Raw genomic sequence first — 26,976 nt, 5'->3', positions numbered from 1 at the left:
AGCAGCTTTAATCAGAATCACTCACGCTCATGACGAAGCTTTATGAAAAAGCTAAGAGAAAGTTAAGGTTTGGGGAAGGCAAAGGGCATGAGAGAGTATGGCTTAAGGTGGCCAAGCACGTTGACAACCAAGTCTCAGCACCATCACCAACATTAGCTTGAGGGCTTTCTGAATGCCTAACTTCAAGCTAAGGCATTTATATGCCTTACCGTGGTTAGTCTTCACAGCAGCCCACTGAGAAAGGTATTATTTCTATTCCATTTTAGAGATGAGAAAACCAAGGCTTAAATAATATAGGTTTAACTTCACAGAGTAAGTGAAGGAGCTGCTTTTGAACCCAAATCTATGATTTCAGAGTTACAATGAAGAACAGAAAATTAGAACCTAAACTAGTCCTTGCTAAAGATTTCCTAACAAACTATTATTGCTATAAGCCCTTCTGTTAGGAAGACTAAAATCATCCAAGACCTGCACAAATACGCTCAGCCGATTGTTGACAAAGCTGGAAAACTCCACACAATGGAGGAGGATAACCTGTTTAAGCCATTTGTTAACACATGATGCTGGAGCAACTGTATGTCCACGGGCAAAAAAAATGATCCTCAACCTAAACCTCATACTTCACACAAAAATCAATTCAAAATGGACAGCAGACTTAAATGTAAAACATAAAATTATAAAATTATCCCAAAGAGGATTTTTAAAAACATTTAAAACCAAAGAGATGTTTCAGTTTTAGCTGTAGGCAATATGAGGATAATGATGGATTCAGAGAAGACGCCTGGCAGTGTGCCAAATGTTTTCCATGCTTTAACTCACTTAAACCTGTAACATTCCGAGAAGGTAGAGACTAACGATGCCTCATGTTACAGAAGAGACAACTGAGGGCGGAGGGGTCAAGGGGCCTGCCAGCTACCCGAAGAGTCTAAGCTCTCATCTGTTCTGCAGTGCCACCTGCCCTATTGCTGCCACTGCCCCACACTTAGGGGCTGCCCCTCTGAAATGGTAAATATTTCAAGTAAAAAATAAGGTTTCTTTTCTTTCTTATGCACAATGGAGTTTCAAAGGCGTCTGAACAAAGTCCAAATCTAGATGGAAGTCAAGAGCCAGCTGAACCAGGGGCTTCATTCATTCCTTCACCCCTTTTCATTCTCCCTATGGTAGATTCATGGCTAGGCCAAGAGGCAAGTCCTTGACCACCTGAAAGGCATGAGGTCAGGGAGCACCCTTCAGCTCCACACAGTCTTTATATCTCAGTTCCACAGTGGCAGGAGTGGACTTCCAAGAGAAACAGAGGCCTGAGCCTCCAGATGAGCACATATGCTTCCACACCAGCCCCCAAGAGGACTTCAGGCTCCATGGAGGGCTTTCACGTGGTGAGATTGTTACTGATGGAGAGAGACTGCCTGTCTGTCACATGGGAGTTCCCATCTCCCTTTAAGTCTCCCTTTAGACAGCAAGGAGAGAAGATGCCATCACTCAAACCTGGTAGGCTATTGGTCCAGCAGGCTGCTCATTGTCCAATATCAAAGCCTAACGCAGAAAGAGAAATTGAGGCATACTGTGAGGTGTTTCAGCAAGCAGGTGTTCCCTTATTGTTCTACTACTTGCCTTCACTTTCCTTCTTTTTGCCATGATGGCCAGAGGGGCACAGACATTCTCCACGCACCAGGACTTCCTCAAGGTGGACACCACCTCTGAGAAGCTGACTGGAAGGAGCTGTCCAGGTCTGGAAGGGTTAAGGCGTGTCCTGTGCTGTTGGCTCTCCATTATTACCACTTTGAAAAGCCGCTGGGTTTACAGGAAGAGTGTGAGAATGCTGCAGTGTTCCCAGCCAACATTTGGTTCCCATTACTGTGAACAATTCCTCTCCTCCCTTCTTGCCCCAACCCCCACCCTTTTTTTACTTTTTCCACATTTTATATTAAAACTACATCAAACACTTTTCTTCCTTTTTAATATTTTCCTTAAGCTTCCTTCACTCAGTTTGCTGGGATCTGTGACTTTTCTGGTTATTCAGGACTTAGGAAGGGGGGAGGGTCAGCCTCCTCGGATGAAATCAGTCAAAAACAAAACCAGGAGAGAAGAGCACCTACACCGTGGCGGGGAGAGCAGGTGACCCACAGGGCTTCTTTCTAGTCCGAAGTGATATGAGGAAAGGAAGAGCCACTGAGAACCCTTTCCTTCTGCCCCTCAGCCCACTCTCAGTCATATTCCTGCCCTAAAGCAAAGCGTCCCTCAAGCAATATATCCGAAGATCAAGTCTATTCCTAATTTCATCATCAGTCAAAAGAGGAGAGAATTTGTATGAAAGGGTAAATGATAGTCCAGAAGAGCAGAGAAAGATCAATATTATGCAATGTTGGCAAGGGTGTGGGGAAAGGACACCGTCCAGATTGGAGCTATAGCTCTCCAATATTGCCTTTCTAGCAGCCAATTTGACAGTACCTATAAAAATTCATTTGATCCAACAAATTCCACTTCTTGGAATGCATCCTACAGAAATACTTGCACATGTGCACAAAGATATATGTACGCAGTATTCAGTGCAGATGCCTAAATTGGACGTCATTTAGTGCTCTTTAATAGGAGAATGGTAAAATAAATTAAAATCATTAAATGGTAAAATAAGATTAAATTAAAATAAATAAAAAATGGTGAAACTAAGTAAGTTTATAAGAACAAACTGAAAAAACATGGAAACATTATGAACAAAAAAAATCATGGAAAAATACATGGAAAAATATACAAATCAATCTTTTAACTGTGGCTGCTTCTGAGGAGGGAATTTTATCTTCTCATAATCTGTAAATATTTCTGTTAGATTATTTTATGATGTGGCTACATGTGTGTATCACTTGTACAATTAATTTTTATAAAGTAGACATAAATATCTGTCTATAGCAAATAAGAGTACATATATTATATATAACTATATATATTATTATATTATGTTAATTATTATAATTATATATATATGTATTTTTTTTTCTTTCTTCCCTTGGATGCAGCCCTGTGCAAATGGTCTTGTATTGGAAGAAATTTGAAACTCGGAATTTTTTTTTTTTTGAGGAAGACTGGCCCTGAGCTAACATCCATGCCCATCTTCCTCTATTTTATATGTGGGACGCCTACCACAGCATGGCTTGACAAGTGGTGCATAGGTCTGCACCTGGGATCCAAACCGACAAACCTTGGGCCACCAAAGCAGAAAGTGTGAACCTAACCACTGTGCCATGGGACCGGCCCCTCACAATATTTCTCAACTTCACACCACGTAGGAAGTCAGACTTAGGGAAATAGACAGTATAGAAAAATTATTACGGGAATCCCCTAGTAAGTCAGACAGGATGACAGAAAAATGGATGAACAGGAGAGAAGAAATGATGACTCCAAGGAGCCCAAAAGTTTCCAAAGGCATAGTCGTGACACTGAAAACAGTGAACACTGATATACCAGAACTGTCCCATGTGCCCACTGCAAGGACGGGAGGAAGGGAATGTGACTGCGAGAGTGTGTGTATGTGTGTGTGTGTGTGTGTGTGTCTGCGCGTGTGTGTGTGTGTGTGTGTGTGTGCGCGGCTGGGGCGGGCCAGGAGGAGGTAGTACAAGAATGTTAAACTTCCATCTTCCAACAGGAAGAGAATAAATTATATATGAAATGAAAAGCCCAAAAATGGCAGAAAACATATGATTTAAAAATAAGAAGATATGGGGCCGGCTCCGTGGCTGAGTGGTTAAGTTCACGTGCTCCACTGCAGCGGCCCAGGGTTCGGATCCTGGGCGCGGACATAGCACTGCTAGTGAGGCCACGTTGAGGCAGCGTCCCACATCCCACAACTAGAAGGACCTGCAACTAAGATATACAACTGCATATAGGGGGCGTTTGGGGAGATAAAGCAGGAAAAAAAAAAAAAAAAAGATTGGCAACAGTTGTTAGCCCAGGTGCCAATCTTTAAAAAAAACAAAAATAAATAACAAACTAAAAAAAAATAAATAAAAATAAGAAGGTAAATAACAGAAGAAACAGCTGGACAAAGAATTTGAGTGCAGTTATCTCTGGGGTGTGGAAATTAAGGTTGGGTAGCAGAGGGAAGAGAAGGAGCAAGGGATTTCCCTTTTCATGATAAACCTTATAGAATTACCTAACTTTTAAGGCTATGTTCCTCAGTTATTGTGGGAACCAGCCTTCAAGGTGGCCCCCGATGATGCCCACCTCCTGGTATTCATAGTCTTGTGTAATCCCCTCCCACACTAAATAGAGCTGGCCTGTGTGAACAATAGGATGTTGCAAAAACAACAGTGTGTTTGAAAGACCTAAATATAAGAGCTTAACAATAACACTTTTAGAAGAAAATATAGGGCAAAAGCTTCATGACATTTCATTTGGTGATGATTTCTTGGATATGACACCAAAGACACAGGCAACAAAAGAAAAAAATAGAAAAACTCTACTTCGTCAAAATTAAAAACTTGTGCATCAAAGGACACTATCAACAGAGTAGAAAGCCATCTATGGAATGAGAGAAAATATTTGCAAACCCTATATCTGCTAAGGGGTTAATATCCAAAATATATGAGAAATCCTAAAACTCAACCACACAAAACCAAAATTGATTTAAACATGGGCAAAGGACTTAAATAGGCATTTTTCTAAACAAGATATACAAATGACCAAACAAGCATATGAAAAGACGCTCAACATCACTAATCATTAGGGAAATGCAAATCAAAACCACAACGAGATATCACCTCATACTGATTAGGATGGCTACTATCGAAAAACAAAATAAGTGTTGGCGACGAGGTGGAGAAACCGAAACCCTTGTGTGCTGCTGGTGGGAATGTAAAATGGTGCAGTTACCGTGGAAAACAGAATGGAGGTTCCTCAAAAGACTAAAAATAGAATTGTCCTTCTACTCTTAGAAAACAAATGGTGGACAACGTGGGTGCAGCAGGAGGCCAGGAGGCAGCCACAGCAGCTTTCACATAGGTTTGGGCAGTAGCTTCAGGGGCTGGGATCACAGCGGTGCTCAGGCTGGGGCCGAGGCCACAGAGCTCAGTGAGGCAAGGCCGAGGACAAGAAGTGGCTCCCTGTCACCAAGCTGGGTCGGTTGGTCATAGACACGAAAATCACGTCCCTGGAGGAACTCTATTTCTTCTCCTCATCCATCAAGAAGTCTGAGATCTTGGACTTTTTCCCGGGGAAGACCCTCAAGGGTGAGCTTGAAGATTATGCCTGTGCCAAAGCAGACCCATATTGGCCAGCAGACCAGGTTCAAGGTATTCATCAATATCAGGGACTACAACGGCCACCTCAATCTGGATAAGTGCTCCAAAGAGGTGGCCACTGCTATCTGCAGGGCCATCACCCTGGCCAAGGTCTCCACTGTTGCCATGCAGGGTGGCTACTCAGGCAACAAGATCAGCAAGCCCTATACTGTCCTTCACAAGGTGACCAGCCACTGCGGCTCTGTGCTGACGTGCCTCATCCTTGCCCCTAGAGGCACTAGCATTGTCTGGGCCCTTGTGCCCAAGAAGCTGCTGCCAGGAAGATGGCTGGTATTGACAACTGATACACCTTGTCCAGGGGCTGTACTACCACCCTGGGCAACCTTGTCAAAGCCACCTTTGATGCCGTCTTGAAGACCTATAGTTATCTCATCCCAATCTCTGGAAAGAGACCATGTTCACCAAGTCTCCTGATTAGGAATTCACAGACCATACCAGAGTCTGTGCAGAGGACCCAGGCTCCAGCTAAGGCCGCCATGTAGCATACTAACACAAGAAAAATAAAGTGAATTAATTAAGGTGGGAAAAAAATTAGAATTATCATATGATCCAACAATTCTAGTCTGGGTACATACCCAAAAGAATTTAAAGCTGGGACACAAATACCTATTTGTACACCCATGTTAACAGCAATATTAACAACAGCCAAAAGGCAAAAGCAACCCAAGCATACACTGACAGATGAATCTATAAACAAAATGTGGTATATCCGTACAAAGGAGTATTATTCAGCTTTAGAATGGAAGGAAATTCTGACACATTACAACACGGATGATGCTTGAAGATATTATGCTAAACGAAATAAGTCAGTCACAAAAGGACAAACACTGCATGATTCCACCTATATGAGGTACCTAGAGTAGTCAAATTCACAGAGACAGAATGTCGAATGGTGGTTGCCAGGGGCTGGGAGAGGGAGAATGGGGAGTTATTTTTTAAAGGGCACAGAGTTTTAGTTTTGAAAGATGAAAAGTTCTGGAAGAAGATGGTGGTGATGGTTGCACAATAATGTGATGTACAGTTGTCCCTCCCTTATCCGTGGTTTCACTTTCCACAGTTTCAGTCACCCGCGGTCAACTGTGGTTCAAAAATATTAAACGGAAAATTCCAGAAATAAACAATTCATAAGTTTTAAATTGTATGCTGTTCTGAGTAGCATGATGAAATCTTGCACCATCCTGCGCTGTCCTGCTCTGTCCTGCCCAGGACGTGAATCATCCCTTTGTCCAGTGTATCTATGCTGTATACGATACCTACTTATTAGTCACTTAGTAACTGTCTGTTATCAGTATCTTGTTACAGAATATTGTTGTAATTGTTCTGTTTTATTACTAGTTATTGTTGTTAATCTCTTACTGTGTCTAATTTATAAATTAAACTATCATAGGTAGGTATGTATAGGAAAAAACACAGTATATGTATGGTTCGGTACTCTCTGTGGTTTCAGGCATCCACTGGGGGTCTTGGAATGTACCCCCTCCAAACAAGGGGGGACCACTGTACTTAACGCTACTGAACTGTACACTTAAAACTGTAAATTTTATGTTATGTGTATTTTACCACAATTAAAAAAGAATTTTTTTTAAATGGTATATGACTTCTGAGGCTAGGTCATAAAAGACATTGTGGCTTCTGTCTTTCTCTTGAGTCATTCATTCTGGAGGAACCCAGCTGCTAGAAGTCCACGTGGTGAGGAACTGAGGCCTCCCGCCAACGTCCAGCATGAACTCAGCATCCATGTGAGAGTGAGCTATCACGGAAGTGGATCCTCCAGCCTGGGGCAAACCTTCAGATGACTGCAGCCCTCTTGGCTGCTATCTGAACTGCAACCTCATGAAAAAGCCTGAGCCAGAATCACCCAATTAAGCTGCTCCTCAATTAATGACCCACAGAAAGTGAGATAACAAATGTTTGTTTTAAGCCACTAAATTTTGAGATAATTTGTTCTACAGCTAGATGACTAATGCAATTACTTAGATAACAAACTTTTAAAAGAAAAGAAAAATTAGCTTTAAAACATTATCATATCAAAGTGGCTTGATATCCTACCACAGCATATATCAGGGTACATTATCATGATGGTCTGCTGCTGGACTACAATGCATCGCTTCACTAAAGCCTTAAGAGAGAGATTCTCAACCGTTCTGTACTGAGAAGACTTCTCAAGTTTGTAAAGTTTGATATATTTTAATACAGCGTTACAGCCATGTCTGTCAGATGACTGGTGCTGAGCTGGCCGGATCCTGCTGCATGGAGAAGAGCAAGGTATATTTGCAATATGTAAGAGGGGAAATGTAACACCAAGATGGCACCAAATACAGACTGTGTGTTTATTAGAATATGAAGAAACTTCTCCTTGTGAATATATTAGAGTCAGGGCAATAAATAAATAAGACTGTTCAAATAGCCACATAGTTCTGAAGAATGACCCAGTGAGGAAGACACCTCCAGCAGTTTAATGGACCCTGTGAGATACTGCTCTTCTTTAATATTAATTCCACCGGGTGTAATTCACTGGGTTGAGTATTCTTTTGAGTCTTTTACTTCCTTCAGGTGTGCTGAGCAAAGTTCTAACACGTGGAAGTGTGTTGCAAACACAAAAAGGGTGACAACTGCTGCCATAGCAGGTTTTTGACCAGCTTAGTGTTAGGGTTCCTTTCTAGAGGAAGCTGAAGCTCAGATCCTAAAGAAGGCAAGCGTGTTGAGTTGTGGCTCTGGTTAAAAGAGAAAGTCTTGACTTGATCTGTCTAAATTTTTCAGGTGCCCAAAACAGGCATTAGTTAAAGAGCTGTCCAGGTGGGAAGTCCGGTCTGTGATTACGAACCTAGGTATTTAAATTCATTCAGCAAACATTAAATTAGTGGATACTATGTGTCAGATACTGCACTAAGGGACAGGAGTATAAAGATGTATAAGTCTTGACCTCAAAGGAGGTGGTAGAGGAAAAACATGAAAATCTAATCATAACACAATGTAAACGCTACAGGTAATGGCAAGCAGGCTGCCTCTGCATGGGATGGTGGTAGAAGGTGCACAGAGTAAGGCTGAGAGTTGGGTTGGATCTGGAATGACAAAAAGAATTTGCCAGATATGAATGGGGAAGGGAAAGACAGTGGAAATATTAAGTATAAAGACCCAGAAATGTTAAAACAAACAAAGAAACAATTTTCCTGACTTCTTCAGTTGAGATTAATTAAAAGAATAGACAATGGGATAAAACCCCCTTAGCATGGCCTATCAGGCACTTTAACTTTCTCATCTCATCCTCAGCCATTCCCTACTCCCACGCCATGCTCCCCTAACACTGCACTCAGGGATGCTCTTCCAGGCATCTCCACGTTCACACAAGTCTGCCATTTTCACTTAGTTAAAAAACAATAATCCATCCTTTGCAAAGTCTAGTCTGGTCTTCCTCTGATAAAACTTATTCCTTGAGGCCCCAAGATGCCTTTTATCGGTATGCTTTTTGTACTGTGACTGTTCTTCACAGTGACTCTTTCTTACCCACTGGACCAACCATTAAGGCCATGAGTTCATCACTCTGGTCTTTGTCTACCCAGAGCCTGGCAACATCACATTCATGCAATGTTTGCTGAAAGAACAAATACATGAATAAATGAAGATTCCTCTCTCTGGGGCAGTCCTTTGTTCCACCCGAAGGGAAACTAAAACAAATAAAAAACAAATAGAAAGCAAATGTAGTAAAAGATTAACATTCTCATATAAATTGATTTAAAAAAAAGAAACCTCCAGTAAAAAAAAAAAAAGATCTAGGTCTGACCAGCTTCCATGACCTGCCAACACCTCAACTTGGGCTTGTCTGCTGTTTGTAATCTAGTTAGAGGAGAAGTGAGAGGAGTTAGAGCAATCAAACGAAAATTTCATTGAGCAGAGAATCAGAAGCCCTGGGTTTCAGTCCTTACTTTACCACCAGGTAGGCACGAGAATTTGCACAATCCACTGAACTTCTCTGGGTCTCAATTTTTAATACCTGTAAAACAGGATATCGATAGATGAAGTGAAAATGTTTACACTAATTCTCACCTACTGAGCACTTACTCTGTGGTAGGCACTGTATAAAAGTGCTTTTCTTATGTCATTTAGCTTTTATTTGCTCCTTAGAACATCCCTAGAAAGGGGGCATTTCATGCTCACTTAGAGATAAGGAGAGTAGGTTCAAAGAACCTGCCCCAGGCAACAAGCAAGTGTAAGCGGCTAACAAAAGGAGGGATCCAAATTAGTCTGTCTCTAAAGCACAGACTCTCAAACACTAGGCTACAACATTTAAATGTAAGATCTTAGACATTCTAAAATAAAAGAATTTGGACCTTCTCAAGCCATATGATAGCACTGAAAACTGGCAGTGCTTGTTAATCTACTTTATCTGAGGAGATGCCTTAAGGTGATGGGGACTGTGCGACAGGCATGTGGAGAAGCACCAAACACAAGAGTCTTCAAAGGGGGAGCAGCCTTTCTGGAAGAAAGGTCTGAGCGCAGAGAAAGAAAGACAACGCAGGAGGAGATGACACGGAAAGCGGGGATTGAGGGGACAGCCCGGCAGAAAAGCAGGGAGGGGGAAACAGGAAGGGACCCCAGCCGTGCTGCTGATGAAGATGCAGTGCTGGGCGGGGGAGAACGATGAAGGGGCCCAGTGCTCTTGATGGGCAGAGCTGTAGGGGACAGGTGGCCATGCTGAGGAGAGAAGGGTCCACCAGGATGGCAATTCTAGCCCGAAGTGGGAAATGAGATGGGACAACCTTGCTTCTCCAAGAACTGAGGGGGTTAAAACAGAGAGCTCAGCCTGGGCCTGAGGGGAGAAGAAGGGGGAGACTAGTAACAAAAACAATGACCCCACAGGTCTGAAAGGAAGAACCTGCAGACTGAAAAAGAAGTGATGACAGAGAGTGCCTGGAATGGACCATTTAACGCTTTAAACCTGTGCCAAGCTGAGTAATGTGGGACTGAACTTGTGATTTACTTCAACTCTGGGAGAGATTAGTCTGTGTATCATCAGCAGCATAAACAAACATTACTATTTTACAGTGAGAAGTGTTATTAATATTGAAAATACCTAATCGTGTGCAGTACTTTAAAGTTTACAAAGCACGTTCATGCACATGAGCTCATCAAACTCCCACGACAGCCCAGGCTTCATCATTTCCACATGGCGAAATTAGGCTGACGTCTTGTCAAAGGATTTACTCCAAGTGAGAAGTTCTACGTGGACCTGAGACTGGCACCTGGGTCTTCCCATCCCTGGTCCAGGCTTCTCTGTATAGGAATAAAATACAGCCTTTGGCTTTAAATGACTTATATCTCAGGAGAGAAAGAACGAAGGCATAAGAGATAATTAGACAAGGGAGCATAGACTATACTCCAAAAGAGTAGAGTTCAGAGGAAGGAGCAAATTTGGGGGTAGATGGAAAAGGTTTGAGGTGACTGTGGACGGGACGGAAGAAAGGGATTAGTAAGCAGGAAAGCAGGGAAGCAGAGGAAGCTCGAGTGTGGTTCTAGAGGGCACTCTTCCACCCAGTCCCTCTCCTTCAGCAGAGCACTTGCAAGTGCAATCATTTAACAAATATTTACGTTGACATTGTGCTAAATGCTGAGGATTCAATGATGAACAAGATCTACATTGAAGAAATTTACTCCAAGACCAAAGTGTCAGGGTTGCTTGGTGGGTGGCGTCATCTGTCCTTTTGGAAAAGGGAGATGTTCTATTCCCAGAGGGATGCCCCAATCCATGGGAGAAACATAGGAGCTCCAGTTTTAAAAACTCACTACTTTCCCAAAATAGAAGAGGACTCTGTTAGCCTCTCCTTTGGCAGGTGATCAGAAAGGGTCAGAGCTGAAAAGGGAAGAGGGAGCATGAAAGTGGCTATTTCACAGCAGAGTCAAAGTAAAAAGAAAAAGCAAGAGGGTTGTGTTTAGCAACTTACTTCACAATTTTATATTTACCCTCCCAACATCCAAGCTCCATTGTATATACTATGCACATATAGTAAAGAAAAAATGTGATATGAGAACACAGTGAGAGAGTCTGCAAAGTGCTGAAACAGCATACCTGGCAGCTGCTAAAACAAAACTTCAAAGATTTGGCTTCTTTGAAAAGCCATCAAGCAGGACCCCACCCACTCCCCCTGCTAGCCACAGCTTCCCTGGGAGCTAGTACACGTAACCACTTCCGCATGTTTGGCTCTGTTCCCCAGGGCTATAGCAGCTCCATTAACGAGTCAGAGCTGCCAGCCAAGCAGGTGGGGGGATGAGGGCTGGGAGAGTGTAGGGATGCGAGACCTCTCCCCAGTATTCAGCCATGGGCATATCTCAGTAAATAAAACAATAATCCTGATCTGCTTAAAAAGCCCCTACCCCTCAGTCAGTTCAGATCTGATTGGTTAGAGACTTGTAACACAGAAGCTCTGGGCTTTTGAGATTCCCAAGGCATTAGAATATGCGCCTCCTAGCACCACAAATTAGTTCAAGAACAGCATCTGTGGTAAATCTCTAGCTCTAAACAAAAGAGGCCTGACATCGACAGAAGAGCCTAAGAGGATAATCAAGAATATGCCTTTCTTAGAAACGCATTCCTTTGTATTTTTTTAATCCACTAACCAAGTTTGGGTCTTTATCACATCTTCTGGGTCAACCATCTAGTCCTTCACTGCCCAATATGGTAGCCACGAGCCACACTGGCTTCTGAGTATTTGAAATGTGGCTAGTACGACTGAGGAATGAATTTTTCATTTTATTTACTTTTAATTAATTTAAATTTAAATATCCACACGTGGCTTGTGGCTACCATATTGGTCAGCATTGATCTAGTCACTTATTCATCAAATATTTACTGAGCACTTTGTACAGGGAACTATAAGGATAGAAAGATGTGTAAGACTTGGTCTCTGCCTTCAAAAAGCTTGCAATCTAATATGGGAGGTAAGACAAGTACATAAACAATCACAATATAAGGAGGAGTGGTAAGTGTCACAGCAGAGATAGATGATATTAGAACCTGGAGAAGGGAGATGGTGGCCTGACATTATACATTCCCCATGCTAACCACTCAAGTAGGAGATGCCAGTAAATCTATGAAACAAAGGACAGTGAGGAGAGAGGAACAACTATAAAGAACACCAAAAAGCTGAAACACCACAGAAACACATTTTCAGCAAATACTACAACTTATTAGTCAACCAATGTGAGAAGGCTGGAGTAAAGAGACAGCTATTCCACGCTGGGCTGTCAAAGATGGCAGACGCCCCTTCACTCTTAAGTATCTTCTAGCAGTAGCTCTTAAGACTCCTGTGGGTTAGGTGGACTGGGGAGAAGAATGGTAGAAGGAAGGTTCTCTGCCTTTTCCTCTTCTTCCACACCCTGCCCAGACTGGGGAGAGCCTTTTGCTTGCAGGGCACTTTCAATTTTGGGTAACTATAAAGAACTGAATAGGGTCCAAAAAGCAGTAAGGACCTGATGACTTGGGAAAAGGGGTGTGTGAGCCCTAAACGCAATGAAGAAGAAACACGACTTTCTTCCTAGTGTTCGGTTCACCAGGATAGGAAGAGTCACAAAGATCCATCCTCTAGGAATTAAAATCATGCACTTAGCCAGAGCTTCCTCTGAACTTTACCTTTGAGGAACATGAGTGCAGTAGAGGAGGAATAGAAGGAAGAGAAATTCTCGTGACATCTGCTTGGGAGATCAGGAAAGACCGCAGAAAGGCTGAGTTGAGCTGAGCCCTGTAGGAAAAAGGGGCTTGGATGTGTGAAAATGTAGGTGGGGAGCAGGGTGTTCATTCATTCTTTTATTTAATATTTGTTCTACTGTTTACCAAGGCACTGGGATATAATAGTAAGACAACCTACACTTTTGTGACCGAGTGACGGTAAGTAAACAGTAAGCTAACAGGGCAAGTGCTATAGAATGGTATATGCAAGAACGTAGTGATGGGAAAATATACTGATTTCTGATCCACTGAGTTTGGCTGGAGCTGAACATGTGAAGAATAAAACTGGAAAGGTAGATTGGCCAGACGCACGTGTTTATCTTGAAAATCAGCCCAAGTTATTTTTTGTTTTTCTTTTTGTTTTGTGGTACATTAGAAGATCTTTTTATTTCTTCCCTAAAAATTGTTTTAATTAACAAAATTAAGAAAATATCAATAAAGAAAATCTTTAGAGGAAATAAAACCAATGAGAAAGACTTAGACTTGAGAGGGAGAAGCCCAGTTGTGCCATATCCCCAAGCTGCATTCTCCAAATTATACTTATCAGTAAGAAAGTCACTATTTTGCTATGCCTGATTTTTTTCTATAATTTAGTTGTGAACTGGAGGAAGGCAGAAAGTATGATTAATGATGCTTTGTGAGGGCCCAAACCAACTTCTAGACCTTTTAGTTATATGAAGTGAAAAATCTTCTTTACAGTTAGAGCCATGCTGATTTCAGTTTCTATCACTTGAAACTCAAACGTGTTTTGACTAATACATTATTTCTAACAGAAACACTTTGCTTCAGCCAGACTGGTTCCCATTCACTGTCCCTTGAACATGCCTTAGACACCTTGTACCTCATCTTTTTTCCTTCACTTATCTGTAGCCTGTACATAATCCAGGAGTGAATTAAACCCTTCCTCTGCAAAGCCCTATCTTTTCATCCATCTTTATACCTTTTCTAAATTGTGAACCCTTCTCAAACCATATGCCCCTTTTTAATCACTCACTTTGTATTTCACATACAAAAAACAAGTAAACATACAGGGCAGTATTCTCTAGACTACCCTGCTGAAGAGTCAACTCTAACTCAGCAGGAGTGTGGGTCACATTTCTTTGATCCTCTCATAGATCCTCGCATAGTGTCAAGCACAAAGTAAATGTGCAATTATCTCTTCATTAATGTTAGCCTCTTTGCCTATCCAAGCCCCATGTGCCCTTCCAGATTCAGCTCACACCCCTTTCTGTTCTGTGACATTTTTGCCACCTTCTCCAGTCATGGATCACTATCTCCTCTGAACTCATCCCACTTACAGCATAATCCTCTTATTCGACAATTAAGCAATACTACTTTACAGTACTTGCATTAATAATTTAAATGACTGTTGACTTTCCTCCTTGAGGGTAGAGACCCTGTCCACTACCTCCTTTGGACTTCAGCCCAGTGCCTTGCATGTAGGAGATATTCAGCAAATGTGTGTGAACTTTTCGGGGATAACATTGTTTTAACAACTACCAGATGAAGCCATTTCCCAGCTGGAACATTACTTATTACCAGTTTCACCTTCCCTCTTTTTCAAATATTTCAATATAGTAAATATTTGGTGAAAAGGTAACAAAACTTTTCTTTTGGGGGCTTGTATTTCAAATGTCAGTGTTGGGTTCAAGCAGCTAGCGAGATATTTGAGAGCACTAATAATACAGGCAGATTCTTTCATCTACTCAGTTTTCCTTGGTGCAGCCCAGTTTCAGAAGAACATAATTTGATTTCCTCTAGCCTTTAAGTACGTGCCATTTATTACCTCCCTTTCTGCCAGAAAGCCTGGTATTCTCACCTAAATCCTTCTAGACTGTAGTCACATACTGAGATGCACGCATATATCATTTTTACCACAGAAAGATGATAAAACTTATTTTTAAGAATCAGGCCAAACATCGTATTGATTATTGGCTTTAAAGCTAAATTAATACAAGTCTTAGCCTGATAATTCATGAAAACCAAACAACATGCCTTCACCACCTCTGAAGCATAAGAAGAGTCCAATTAAGACAAGAGTTCTACTGTTACTTATTATGAACACCCAAGCCTGACACAGGATGTGACATTCTGAATTCCTACACTCTCATATACTGCCTCTCTCCCACCTCCAGCCTTACTCACATCTCCCAAAGAACATTTGGCACCATATTTAAACGACCTTTTAAGTTTTGCTTCTCTTGGTTATCTTTCTTTAGGAGTATTTTGATGGTTTGTAATAAAAATTTTAACATACAGATCGTATTTCACAATAAAAATAATGTAGACCTCAGTACTGTGATTAGGTTTAACTGCTTCCCCACTGTAACACTGTATGACACCACACGTGGGTGACGCTCAGTGGTAACCGAACTAGTGCTACCTACATGTTGTGGCAATACCACATCCCAAGCAAGCCTAATGTCATGTTTCTCTTTTTTCTGGAAAGGAGACTAAGAGAACCTACACGAAAACCAGAACCTACACCAAAACTTTGCTCCTCAAAATGGCTGCAAGGACGAAAAAACCTTTACTCCTTTTCAGATGCTACAAGTCTATTCTTTTAATAAAACATAGACACTGGGAGTTGTTTTCCTTTTAGCCTCTTAAATCCTAGAAATTTAAAAAGTAAGGCATTGATTTCTCAGTTGTACGTGGTCAGTAACATGCTAAGAGTCTCTCAGCAGAAAGATATGCAGCAGGGTAGGATGGGGTCTTCAGCTGAAGGTTCGGGAAAGCCAGCTGGTAGTCCTTCTAAATTTGCTGAGTCAACATTAAGCAGGCTTTAAAAATGGATCATCAATGTTTCTCTCCAGGAGTCAGAAGGAAAGACAGAGTGTTTCTTCACCATTGTGATTCTTTCCAAGCTCTTTTAAGGCTGGTAAACAGAGTTAATTTGGAAACACAGAAGACAATAGAAAAACCATGTGAGAATTAAACTGAATTATGAAATAAGTAACTCTGATCTAATTTCCTAATTCTAGAAAAGGAGTCTCATTCAGCTTAGTACATAGATTTTTGTCATTCAGGCCTCTTAAAACCAAAATAATCATCAATTGTGGATAGATATAAAATTACAAAGCGAACAGTTAAATAAGATAGAGTTTTGCCTCTAACAATGATTCTGTGTGTGTATGCATGTGTGAACGCATGCGTGCGTGTTAATCCTAAGGAAAAGCAAGGTGGTTTATCTTTAACACTTTGTGAGGGAGGGGAACAGCCAAATTAAACTGGAAAATGCTACACGGGCGAATCACAAAGCAAGCTGCATTTCAATTTGTATTGCAGATAAGAAAAGATCCACTTCTTTCACTCCTGATACTAGGCCCAAACGTTCTCAAACTTACCTTGCCTAGGCCCTGGTATGATGTCCAGCTAGCTATTTTTGACACATTTCCTAAGTTTACTAACATTCCTTCAACAGGCAAAAGCCCAATCATTCTGGCCTTCGCACAAACACCTATGGCACTCAACTCTCTTGGTGAATGAGGAACTGTAGAATCTGTCACAGAGCTTGAACTGACACACAGCATAACCCCTGAGAGGTTATGCGCCTGGCTGAGTGAGAAAAGCAGCAGAGGAATTTCAGATAGAAGTAAAGGCCTTTATCACTCATGTGCCAGAGAAATATTTTACAAAAGAAGGAGGACTGGTGCGAGCTGAGACTCAGGAGGAGGAAAGTCAGGCAAACTTTATGGGAAAGAAGGAAGGAGAATAAGGAGTGAAATATCACTTCTCCAGAACTTTGAACATGAAAGAGTTTCTTGTCTTCTTTTCAGGCCCCCCAAAAAGTTGTTTCTTTTTGTGATTGTGCTCTTTGGCTAGAGAGTGTTGTTTATATAACAGGATAAAGTACAAAATTATAAGCTCCAAACTCCTCCAGAGAAAAGCTCTCCCAAAGCTCGACCCCCGGGATGGATGGAAAATCTGAGTGTTTACTGGCTGGAACATCGGGCTGCAATGGAAATTTCAACATTCAGAAGAAGATAGCGGAGAGGAAGGGCCTGGCGAGTAGAAAGAAGTCACCCTTCCACAAAGGGGTCAAACAAAAGGAAGAGTCTCCTGTGGCCCCACTCTGAGGCCTTCCCTTCCTCAGCTGGGAAGCCACATCTCTAACTCAGGCCCAGGAGCCCAGTGCACACGGGTAAGGGCCAGTTTCCCCGAAACTAGATAAGACAGTAAGTGGTGTAGCAATACTGTATCCCAAGCAAGTCCAATTTTAAGTTTCTCCTCTTTTTTTTCTGGAAGGGGAAATAAATATTATCAAGAACCTACACCAAAACCAGGCACTATACCGGCTACTTTCACACACACAACTCAATTCAATCTTCTAATAACTTAATGAGGTAGGTATTATTATCTGCATTTTGCAGCAGATAGGGAATTGTGGCTCAGAAAAGCTAAGTAACTTGTCCACAGTCACATACTCAGTAAGGCAAACCAGGTTCTGTCTGACCCTAAAGTCCCTTCTCTTCTCATGACACTATGCCATCTTCCTCACAGGGGCAGGTGGCCCCCTTATCTACAAAGTTAACATACTTTTAAAGAAATAGAAGCATTTTAAGACTAAGTTCAGAATAATTCCCTTACACAGAGGCAGAAGATAGAAGCAAAACCTTGCCATTTTGGTCACTGAATAATTTTTGCAGAACTACAGGGCTCTCTTTTAAATCCTTACATACTCCTCCTCTTCTTTTTTTATTGTGGTAAAAAAAAAGCATAACTTTAAAAAGAAAGTATTGCTACCCCCCCCCCCAAAAAGAAGCATAACTTTAAATTTACCTTTTTTTTTTTGAGGAAGATTAGCCCTGAGCTAACATCTGCCACCAATTCTCCCCTTTTTTGCTGAGGAAGACTGGCCCTGAGCTAACATCCGGGCCCATCTTCCCCTACTTTATATGCGGAATGCCTGCCACAGCATGGCTTGCCAAGCGGTGCCATGTCTGAACCTGGGATCCGAACCGGCGAACCCCAGGCTGCCAAGAAGCGGAACGTGTGCACTTAACCGCTGTGCCAGCAGGCCGGACCCTTAACCATTTTTATGTGTACAGTTCAGTAGTGTTAAGTATATTCACACGTTGTGCAACAGATCTCTAGAACTTTTTCATCTTGCAAAACTGAAACTCTATAGCAGTCAACATTAATCCTCCCTCCCTCCTTTTCCCAGCCCTTGGCAACCATCTTTCTACTTTCTGCTTCTATGATTTCGACTACTTTAGATACTTCATAAGAGTGGAAACATACAATTTTGTCCTTTTGTGACTGCCTTATTTCACTCAATGTAATGTCCTCCAGGTTCGCCCATGTTGTAGCATGTGACAGGATTAAATCTTTACACACTCTTCTTGACACTCTTTCTTCTAATGGTCTGTGCCATAAACTTTAGATCTTTGTTATATGCTGCCTGACACAACTCTCTAATTGTTCCATGTGTATATGGCTCCTTCTCCTCACTAGACGGTACCTCTTAGTGATCAAACACCATGTCTTCAAAGTCTTTTAGAATCCACCTAGCACTGCAGTGAGAACACGGAAGATACATCCTCGACAGCAAACTCTGTGAGATCAGGAACGACTCTGTTTTATTTATCACCACTCCTCAGTGTCTAACATAATACCTGACACATGTAAAGTGAATGTGGTATATTTTTTCAAGAAAATAACAAACAACATTTCTAAGGACTGATTGAGAAAGAAAAGATGAGAAGTCAGAGACCTGAATCTCCAGCAACATTTCTAAGAAATAATCTAAAGGAATGGAGAAAAGTATTAACTATACTAGAATCAGAATCTCTGAAAAACTTGTTCCTAAAAAGTATGTAAAGCAGGATACCAGACTCTTTACAATTTATTACTGGAAGAGTAAGATGGCGGAGGGACAAGGTGACACGAAATATAGCCCAAAGTTCCAAGATTTGGTGCTTCACTGTCCCCCATTCCCCAGCACAGAATTTAAAGTTCTGACATGGAGATGTTCTCTAGAGTGGGGGCTGGCCAGGCCGAGCAGCCCATGCCCATGATGCCTTGCCCTGTCACAAAAAGAAGAAACAAACTCATGGCTGTGCTTTCAACCTCCCCCACCTTTAACATCGAGGAACAGACAAATCCCCAGGTTGCATGTGTGAAAAAGCCAGAGATGGATAAAAATAATTCAATGACAAATGCTGGAAAAACATACAAAGGGGCAGAAGCCAGACATTCGTGGGATTCCCTGACAGCTCGATCCACAAGGAAGGGCTGGACTGGAAAAAAACAGGGCCTCAGGTTCCTGCCAAGCCGTCTGAGGCCCTGTCCTTCCCAAATCATTCCAAGCAGCAGCCAAGACTTTACAGTAACCCTTCCAGGTCTCACACAGAAAGATGCACTGTGAACCCACTGAGTGCGCCTCACCTAGGAAACGCTCCTGCCTGACATGTTCCAATTCCATGTAGGTTGGCAGAAACGAGGAGATGCCTCTACACACCAACCCTCAGCCAACGCTCCTCATGTGCCCACAAAATAGATAGTTAAAAGGCAGCTTGAAAAGTCCTACCTACTTCATTTGCTAAAGAAAAGCTTAAATACCCAGGTATCAACATCTAGAAACCAAATACGATCCCTTTAAGAAAAAAGAGGTCATGAACACTCTGTACCTGCATCCTGGAGGCTCTATTGTATAATTCAAAATTGGCCTTGCTCAGAGGCACACCTCAGGCTTCTAAACATGTGACTGTATTTGGCCCTGACTACTTTCTCTTCTGGAGAATGGCCTGCAATTAATCTCACTTATTACCTCTGAAAAGTAACAACAGAGGAATGGCTGGCCAAGTCCAACTCCAGAGTGTCTAGGGAACTGCAAGCTACACGGCCAGGCCTCAGACTGTCTGGGCAAGTCATGGGCTCTCTGCCGTCCTCTCCCACAACAAAGCTCCAACAGGGGCTCCAGACAGACCAAAGGAACCAAGGGATTTGAGGAGCTGGGCTGAGCTCACCCTGACCCAATGGGAGACAACAGCCCTGAGGCTACATTTGGGGTGGTTTCAAAACAGCGGGGGAAGAACAAGGTTGTCTGGTGAAAACTTGTGTGATCCATAAAATTGAGAACAATAGCAACACCACAGGGAAATGAAAAATAACACTATTTGCAGAGTTCTCGTGAGTCACCAGTTTTCATTCCTGTGGCTACCAAGTCACTGAATCCTCCAATATGCAGAAGAAAAGTACAGCCAGCAATGGATGTTCTTTACATCTTGTTACTGTTCACAGGGCAGCCTCTAGTCTAGTGAATTATCCGAGTTTATCAGCACTGGAATCCTCTGAAGCTATTATAGAAGTAGTAAGAACATCTTTTATTTACTTAGCACCCACTTCCAGGGAGATCAAAGTGCTCAAAGGGCAATCTAAAAGCTCTCAAAAGAGGCCAGTTTATATGCAAGCATGCTTACCCAATAAAAAGATTCAATGAATAGTTTAGGGTCACTTAGTGTCGAAAACAGTAATAAAACTCACATCTCTAAGCTTCTAATCCCATATTCATTAAACTTAGCCTCCCTTACTACTAAGGGAGGAATAGCAAGAGACTAAATAAATACCCACAAAACAGTGACTTACCAGGTGGAAACAGAAATTGGGGCACAGTATTGTGAGCATGCCTGCTGGAGGGCTGGCTGGGGCCCACATCACAGCCAGGTCTGGAAGGACCTCAGAGAATTCACTTAGGTCTGGTTTAGGGTGGGTACCTCTGGGAGTTCCACATGGAACTGGAACTCCCAAGCTGAGCCTCCAGGCTGTCCTGGCAACCAGAGGTTATCTGGGGGCAGAGGGAGATTTCCTAGCACTACTCTGGACTGGAAGGAGACCTGAAAACTGGCCCTTGAAGAGTAGGTGCAGAGAGGACTTTGTGGGTACAAGTGACTGGAAAAGCAAAAGACCAGAGGACTTTGTGGGGCTGCTTTCCCATGCCAGTGGCCCTGAAGGCGATCATATAACGTGTCATTCTACTGCAGCTCACGAGCAGAGTCTGGCTGGGCGAAGGCCACTCACAGTGTTGGACTCTAGGTCCTGGCTCTGACCTTGACAGATCCCTTCATCTTTCTGTGTCTCAACCCTAACAGGTGCTGCCAAGAGAAGGCTCTAAACTCAGCCATAATTTTTATTAAAAAAGTTTTCCTCATTCCATCTACAAGTATAAAAAATGCTAAAACTCTACTTCTCCAAAATGTGCAGTTTTGACATTTTGTTTATACTATGGAAAATGGTTGTAGCCTTGTCATATAGATAACATATCCAAGATTGCAAGATTCTTGCTTTCCATAGAAACAAGGCTCTGATTGTAAAATGAAAATGGAATATTTGGAAATATTTTATATGGAAAATAAAGCTCTATGGTATAAACAGAATTTCTTTTTTACGACTTATGTTTTAGGAATGTGGTTACTCTGTAGATTGTAAATCACCAAATGACAGACTTCTCCTGTGAGGAGAACTGTGTGGGAGGATGTCCTGCCTTAAAAAGTCCTGCCTCATGGTCTTCAACTCTTTAGAATTCTCAATTGAGATGATTCTTTTCACCCTTGACCACAGTGATTGCTGGTATGAAGGATGCTGCACCAGAGCATGAGGTAATGTGCTTATATTTATGTTGCTTCCTGGGCAGAGTCTCTGCTTCCCAAATTAGTTCCTTAAGTAATAATTCTAACACCAACAGATACTTTAACAACAATTAGGTATTTCCTCCATGCCCAAGTCTTCGGTCACCCTTCCCAACCTCACAGCAAGACAGCATATGAACAGACAGCTAGCTGGCAGAGGCTGCAAGTGCTGGCAAGGGGGTGGGGTCTCAGTGGGACATATGTGGCAGAGCTTCTTTATTTGGAAGGGCCAATAACTCAGCTGGTCAGAATACTTCATCACAATAGTCACATTCCTCTCTAGCTCTCTTGACTCAGGGACAGATGCAACTAAACCCATATTTAATAGCCACTAAAGCAAGATGCACTGGGAATCCATTTCCTACATTTTTTTATACAGGGAAACTTAAAATATGGATTAAGACTAGAATTTAATACAGTGGTTTCTTTTTTAATTCAGAAGTTGCTTACTTTATGGCCAGAATCTATTTAGATTTTATCCTCTGCCACTTTGCTCAACTACATAAAGGAAATTTCCTTCCCACTTCCCAAATGAACATTGCCCAGGGAGGCAATGTGCATTTAATTATACAATGTAGATGACAACAACAAAAAACAAATACATCCTTCAAACGAAAAGAGTCTAAAGTTACTGAAACACAATGTAGTACATGGTACAAAAAAAAATTAGGAGACAAGGAGAAAATGTCAAAAATCAATACACAAAAATGTTGACTAGAGGGAGGGATTAAGTGTGGTATAACTTCTTGCTCCCTCACTCAGAAGTGAACTTACGGAACTGTATCGGAAATTTCCTTTTCATTTGATTTGCCTGCAAACTGTCTTACAAGTAAAAGGACGCCCTATACTCAAGTGCCAGAGGATGGGGAAAGATGAGGAAAGGCATCTGTCTTACCGGTATCTGTGCAGTCAGCTCAGGGTGGGATAGCTTGCTTAGGACCCAGGCCATGCCTGTGTGACCCAAATGCTAGCTCCATGGCCCTTCACATACCTGCTTCCAGGAGGGGTGGAGTGGCTCTCAGGAGCTTGGGAGTCTGACTGTATTGACCATGTCGGGCCAGCAGGACTGAGGACAGGCCGAAGGGTGGGGGGAGTTGAAGCACTGCTTCTGTTTATGATGCCACTTGCCAAATTCAGGTTTGTTACCTAGAAATGAAGTGAGGGAAATAACCTGATTTTATGGAGTTTTAGAAAAGTATCATTAAAAACATATGGGGAAAAATCAAGTAAAGTCCAGGAGATGCTGACTCATCTGAGCAGAAACAGTGGCAGTGACAAAGGTACCCATTAAAGGCTGGCTTCTGTGCACGTTGAAGAGTGGAAGTAAGATGCTGGTGTCAACATAAGTTAACAAGCATTTATTCTGCTCCTACTATGTGCAAAGCACTGTACTGTGCTGGACGCTGTGAAATACAAAGATTAACAACAAAAACGGCAAGTATTTACCAAGTATTCACTCTGTGCCAGGCAAGGTTCTAAGAAACTAGGCAAACTACCTAGCGTTTCTGGCCCTTGTTCCCTCACGTGAAAGTTCTAAATGCTCAATAAATTTTAGTTATAAGTAATTATTATTATTATAATAGACAAAGAACTTATTCATTTAGAAAGAAAAAAGATTCAGTCAATAGAAAAATGGGCATTGACTTCAATACACAACTTACAAAGAAAGAATATAATTAGCCAATTAAACATTTAAAACTAGTCATTTCCACTGGCAATTAAAGAAATGCAAATTACAAGATATCACTTCTGTATGTTACATTGGTATACCATAATAAAAAACATAATACCTAATAAAAGCAAGGGCTGATATTAGATTAGTTACTTATACTATTTCTGTGACTACAAATTGGTAGAATCTTTCTAGAAATAAATTTGGCAATACATTACTGAAGGTATTATTAAAATAGTCATACACTTTGATGCTACAATCTAACTTTTAGGACTCTGATAGAAAACAATTGCAGATGATTAATGATGATGACTATTATAAGAGCAGTTACTATTTAGTAGAACTTACAATGTGCCAGGCTCTTTATAAATGAGTACATTACATGCATCTCATTTAAACTGTCATAATTCTACTGGTAAGTACTATTATAATTCCCATTTTACAAAGAAGGAAACTGAGGCCTAGGAATAAATGGCAGAACTAGGATCTGAACCATGGTCTTTAGACTCTGAAGCCTGTGTTCTTACTACAATATACTGTGAACGGATTTTGAAAAGCATTGATTTTAATATCGAAAAAGGAGAAGATCTAAATGGCTAACAGTACTGTTGATTTTGCTCTATCCAGATAAGGGAATATTACATATCCATTAGAATTTTTTGAAAAATATTTAGTGATAATGGCAATATGCTGATATCTCGAGTTAAAAAAAATCACTATATGATACTGTTTACGGAACAGATCCAAATTTCCTTAAATGCACACACACATAGATACACACTCCTAAAAGACTAGAAATAAAAATTCAAAACATAAACAGCGTCTATTTCTGAATGGTGACTTATTTTCTTCCTTATACTGACCTATATTTTCCAAATTTCCTATATTGCGTATGCATTTCTTTTATAATCCAAAAGACAAATTTTAAGTTATGAGAAATACAGATGTGAGGTGATAAGCTTAAAACTTGGGTAGTGAGAGTGGAATCAGAAAAAAATGGATGGTTTGAGAAGCATTTCAAAATAAGATGCACAGAGGATGCAGAAAAGAGGAAGGACACAAAGCTGAAGGCAAGGTGGTGAGTGTGAGACACTAGAGGATAGCAATGTAAGGAAAGTAAATTCCAAGAAAAATGTTCTATGAAACGTCCTAAGAACCTAATAATTTTGACATTTACAAATAGAAGAATTCTGGATTTTTAAAAAATCTCAAAATTCTGAAAGAAAGAAAAGTAACTTCTAGCAACAGTATATAATGAATTCAGTAAGTGAAAACAACCCAGGACTGTCTCTTCACACCAAAGGACCCAAATATTTTTCTTGGGAAGAAAGGCGTTCTCCACAGGTCAGGGGTGATTTCTGGTGTCTGCAGATGCTGGGCTACGGGACACTCAGGCTGCGCCCTCCAGGGTGGGCCTGTCTCAGTGTGGAAGCAGCCTCAGGAGCCAACCTGGGCTTATCATTTCCAACCCCCTTCTGCTGCTACCAGGGAGAGAAGAAAGATACACACTGATTGAAGGACAGGGGAGATACCGGGGCAGAGTGTGGCAATATTCTCTGGCCCCTGGCGTCTTGGAAGCCCTTAGTCCTTCTTCCTGCATCCTTGCGGCAACATAGTCAGGTTCTCAGACAATCAAACAGACTCCCTGTAGGACTGAACTCATTCTTGCCCCACACGGAGCCCTCCTCCTTCCTGCCCTGATCCCTGGCCTTAAACATCAGGCCTCTCAAATTAGACATGAGCTTGCAGCTTGTAAAAATACTACAAAGTGAGAAGTTCTTTATGATAACTAACAGCTTCTCCAATTACAGCCTCAGGTCAGTCGTGCCAAAAACCCAATGAAAGAGGCTTATTAATAATTTATAGTGGAACAGCAATAAAATAAACAAAATGTACACACTCTACCATGGTTAGCATAAACTGTACAGTTTGGAGATTAGTGAATGGGAAGGAGAAGAGATATCAGATTTGATAAATCTTCTCTCCTTTGGCAAGGCTGCCTCTAATTTAAACATCCTCATTTTCATCATAATAGCTAACAGTTACTGAATGCTCACTCTGTGCCATGTACTAGATGTCCTTGCATTATCGTGATGTGCATTATCTCATTTAACCCTGAGCAAGTCTTTCCAGTAGGTTCTATCGTTACCCCCATTTTACAAGAGGAAACTAAAGTCTAGAGAGAGTAAACAATTAGATTTAAGTCATACCTACTAAGTGGCAGGGCTAACATTAGAACAGAGAATGTTCTCCTCCAAGTACACGCGGTATATACTTTTTCCAAATAACAGGGTTTAATGCTTGAGTCCTTACAGTAGTAGTGTCAGGCACCTGTAAATGTGGTTTTACATCCCACTTACTCCTTACCCATTACTCACGGAGGTAGATACTATAATACTCCCTTTCAGAGATGAAGAAACTAAGGCTCAGAGAGGTTATCGTAAGCAATTTCCTCAAGGTCACATACAGTTGCAGAACTGGTACTCTTGTTTTAAAATCCATTTTGTAGTTTTGAAACTAGTAGGGAAATACTCCTAGTTATCCTTAATTATTAGAGATTTTTGAATATATAATCAGATATAGACCTCAAATTCTGAAAACAGTGATTATACAGGGATCAATTACACCAAACTATATCAACTTTTCCTTCTTTCCCTTAAATTTTATTTCCCTCTTGTTACCCTTCACAAAAGATATTAAAAAAGTAAAGCAAAGAAAAACCACCCTCAAACAGTTTTGTTTCTTAGCAGGTATAATAAAAGGTGGCATGAAGACGAAACTAATTTTGGAATCTCGGTGGATTTTGTTTCTTTCTATGTAAAGGACATCCATTCCTTATTTCATGGACAAACCAAGAACTGGTAGCCACTGTGATTTCCTTCTACATAAAAAGCAAAGCACCATTGTTAATTTATTCTGAGAAATAGCAAAAGTGACCACTACTTAAATGAGAGATTATATAAAGAATAAGAAAACTTTCGAAGTTTCTCATCTTTCTTTTCAAAGGACTCCTGCTAAAAAAATAACTTGTCTCTATTAAATAATAACAGCCTAGCCCTCTAAATACTCTGTGCTTACTTCTGTGGTTTTGTCTAGAAGACATTCAGTACCTATGCCACAACCACGCCCCACTCTCCAGCTCGTGTCTTCCTAGGACATACATTGCTAATAAATAATCAACCAATTTGGGGCTCTCTGAGACATGGCCTCAGAATCCTCTTTACAGAGTCCTCCAGGCAGCCATCACCAATCGATCAGAAGAGACAAGGGGGATGAATCTATTTTCAATCCCTATTCTACAACACTGCTATCCAAAAGGATGTACTGTGATGATGGAAATGTTCTATAATCTGCACTGTCCAATACAGTAGCCACTAGCCACATGCACTTGAAATGTGGTGCGGGTGACTGAGGAACTGGATTTTAAACTTTAACTTAAATTTAAAAAGCTACACGCAGGTAGTCCTATCTTATTGGACAGCACAGCTCTAGAGCCTCAATCAGATTTGGCTGAATCTTACATAGAAAGATTTATGCCTTGCTAAAGTTTGGTCCAAACAAATTATCTCTAGATTAAATGAATTACGAAAGCCTTTGGTCCTTCCTCTCAGCTTCCCAGTTTTTCCAGGATGGGCAGAAGGAGTCACTGAACTAAAATAGACT

General features: G+C 41.3%; 1 protein-coding gene and 1 pseudogene across 25 annotated transcripts in view; one reads left to right on the top strand and one right to left on the bottom strand.

Annotated features, from left to right (window-relative positions):
* The window catches only part of TTLL5 (tubulin tyrosine ligase like 5), a 279,445-nt gene that overhangs the window by 109,303 nt on the left and 143,166 nt on the right, over positions 1 to 26,976 (bottom strand). For 23 of the 25 annotated variants that reach the window (XR_011504698.1, XR_011504700.1, XR_011504699.1 and 20 more), the window contains one exon: positions 22,633 to 22,787. The exons of the other annotated variants lie outside the window; for them this stretch is intronic. Coding sequence is in view for 20 of the 23 variants with exons in the window: in XM_044774056.2 (XP_044629991.1) it covers positions 22,633 to 22,787 (155 nt within the window). In the remaining 3 variants the exon portion in view is untranslated. The remainder of the gene's footprint in view (positions 1 to 22,632; positions 22,788 to 26,976) is intronic. 25 annotated transcript variants of the gene reach the window in all.
* On the top strand, positions 1,637 to 5,899 carry LOC139045748 (small ribosomal subunit protein uS5 pseudogene; annotated as a pseudogene).

This window comes from Equus asinus, chromosome 7 (genome assembly GCF_041296235.1).
Source record: "Equus asinus isolate D_3611 breed Donkey chromosome 7, EquAss-T2T_v2, whole genome shotgun sequence".
NCBI classification, from domain to species: domain Eukaryota; kingdom Metazoa; phylum Chordata; class Mammalia; order Perissodactyla; family Equidae; genus Equus; species Equus asinus.
This window is presented reverse-complemented; position numbering and strand designations above follow the sequence as displayed.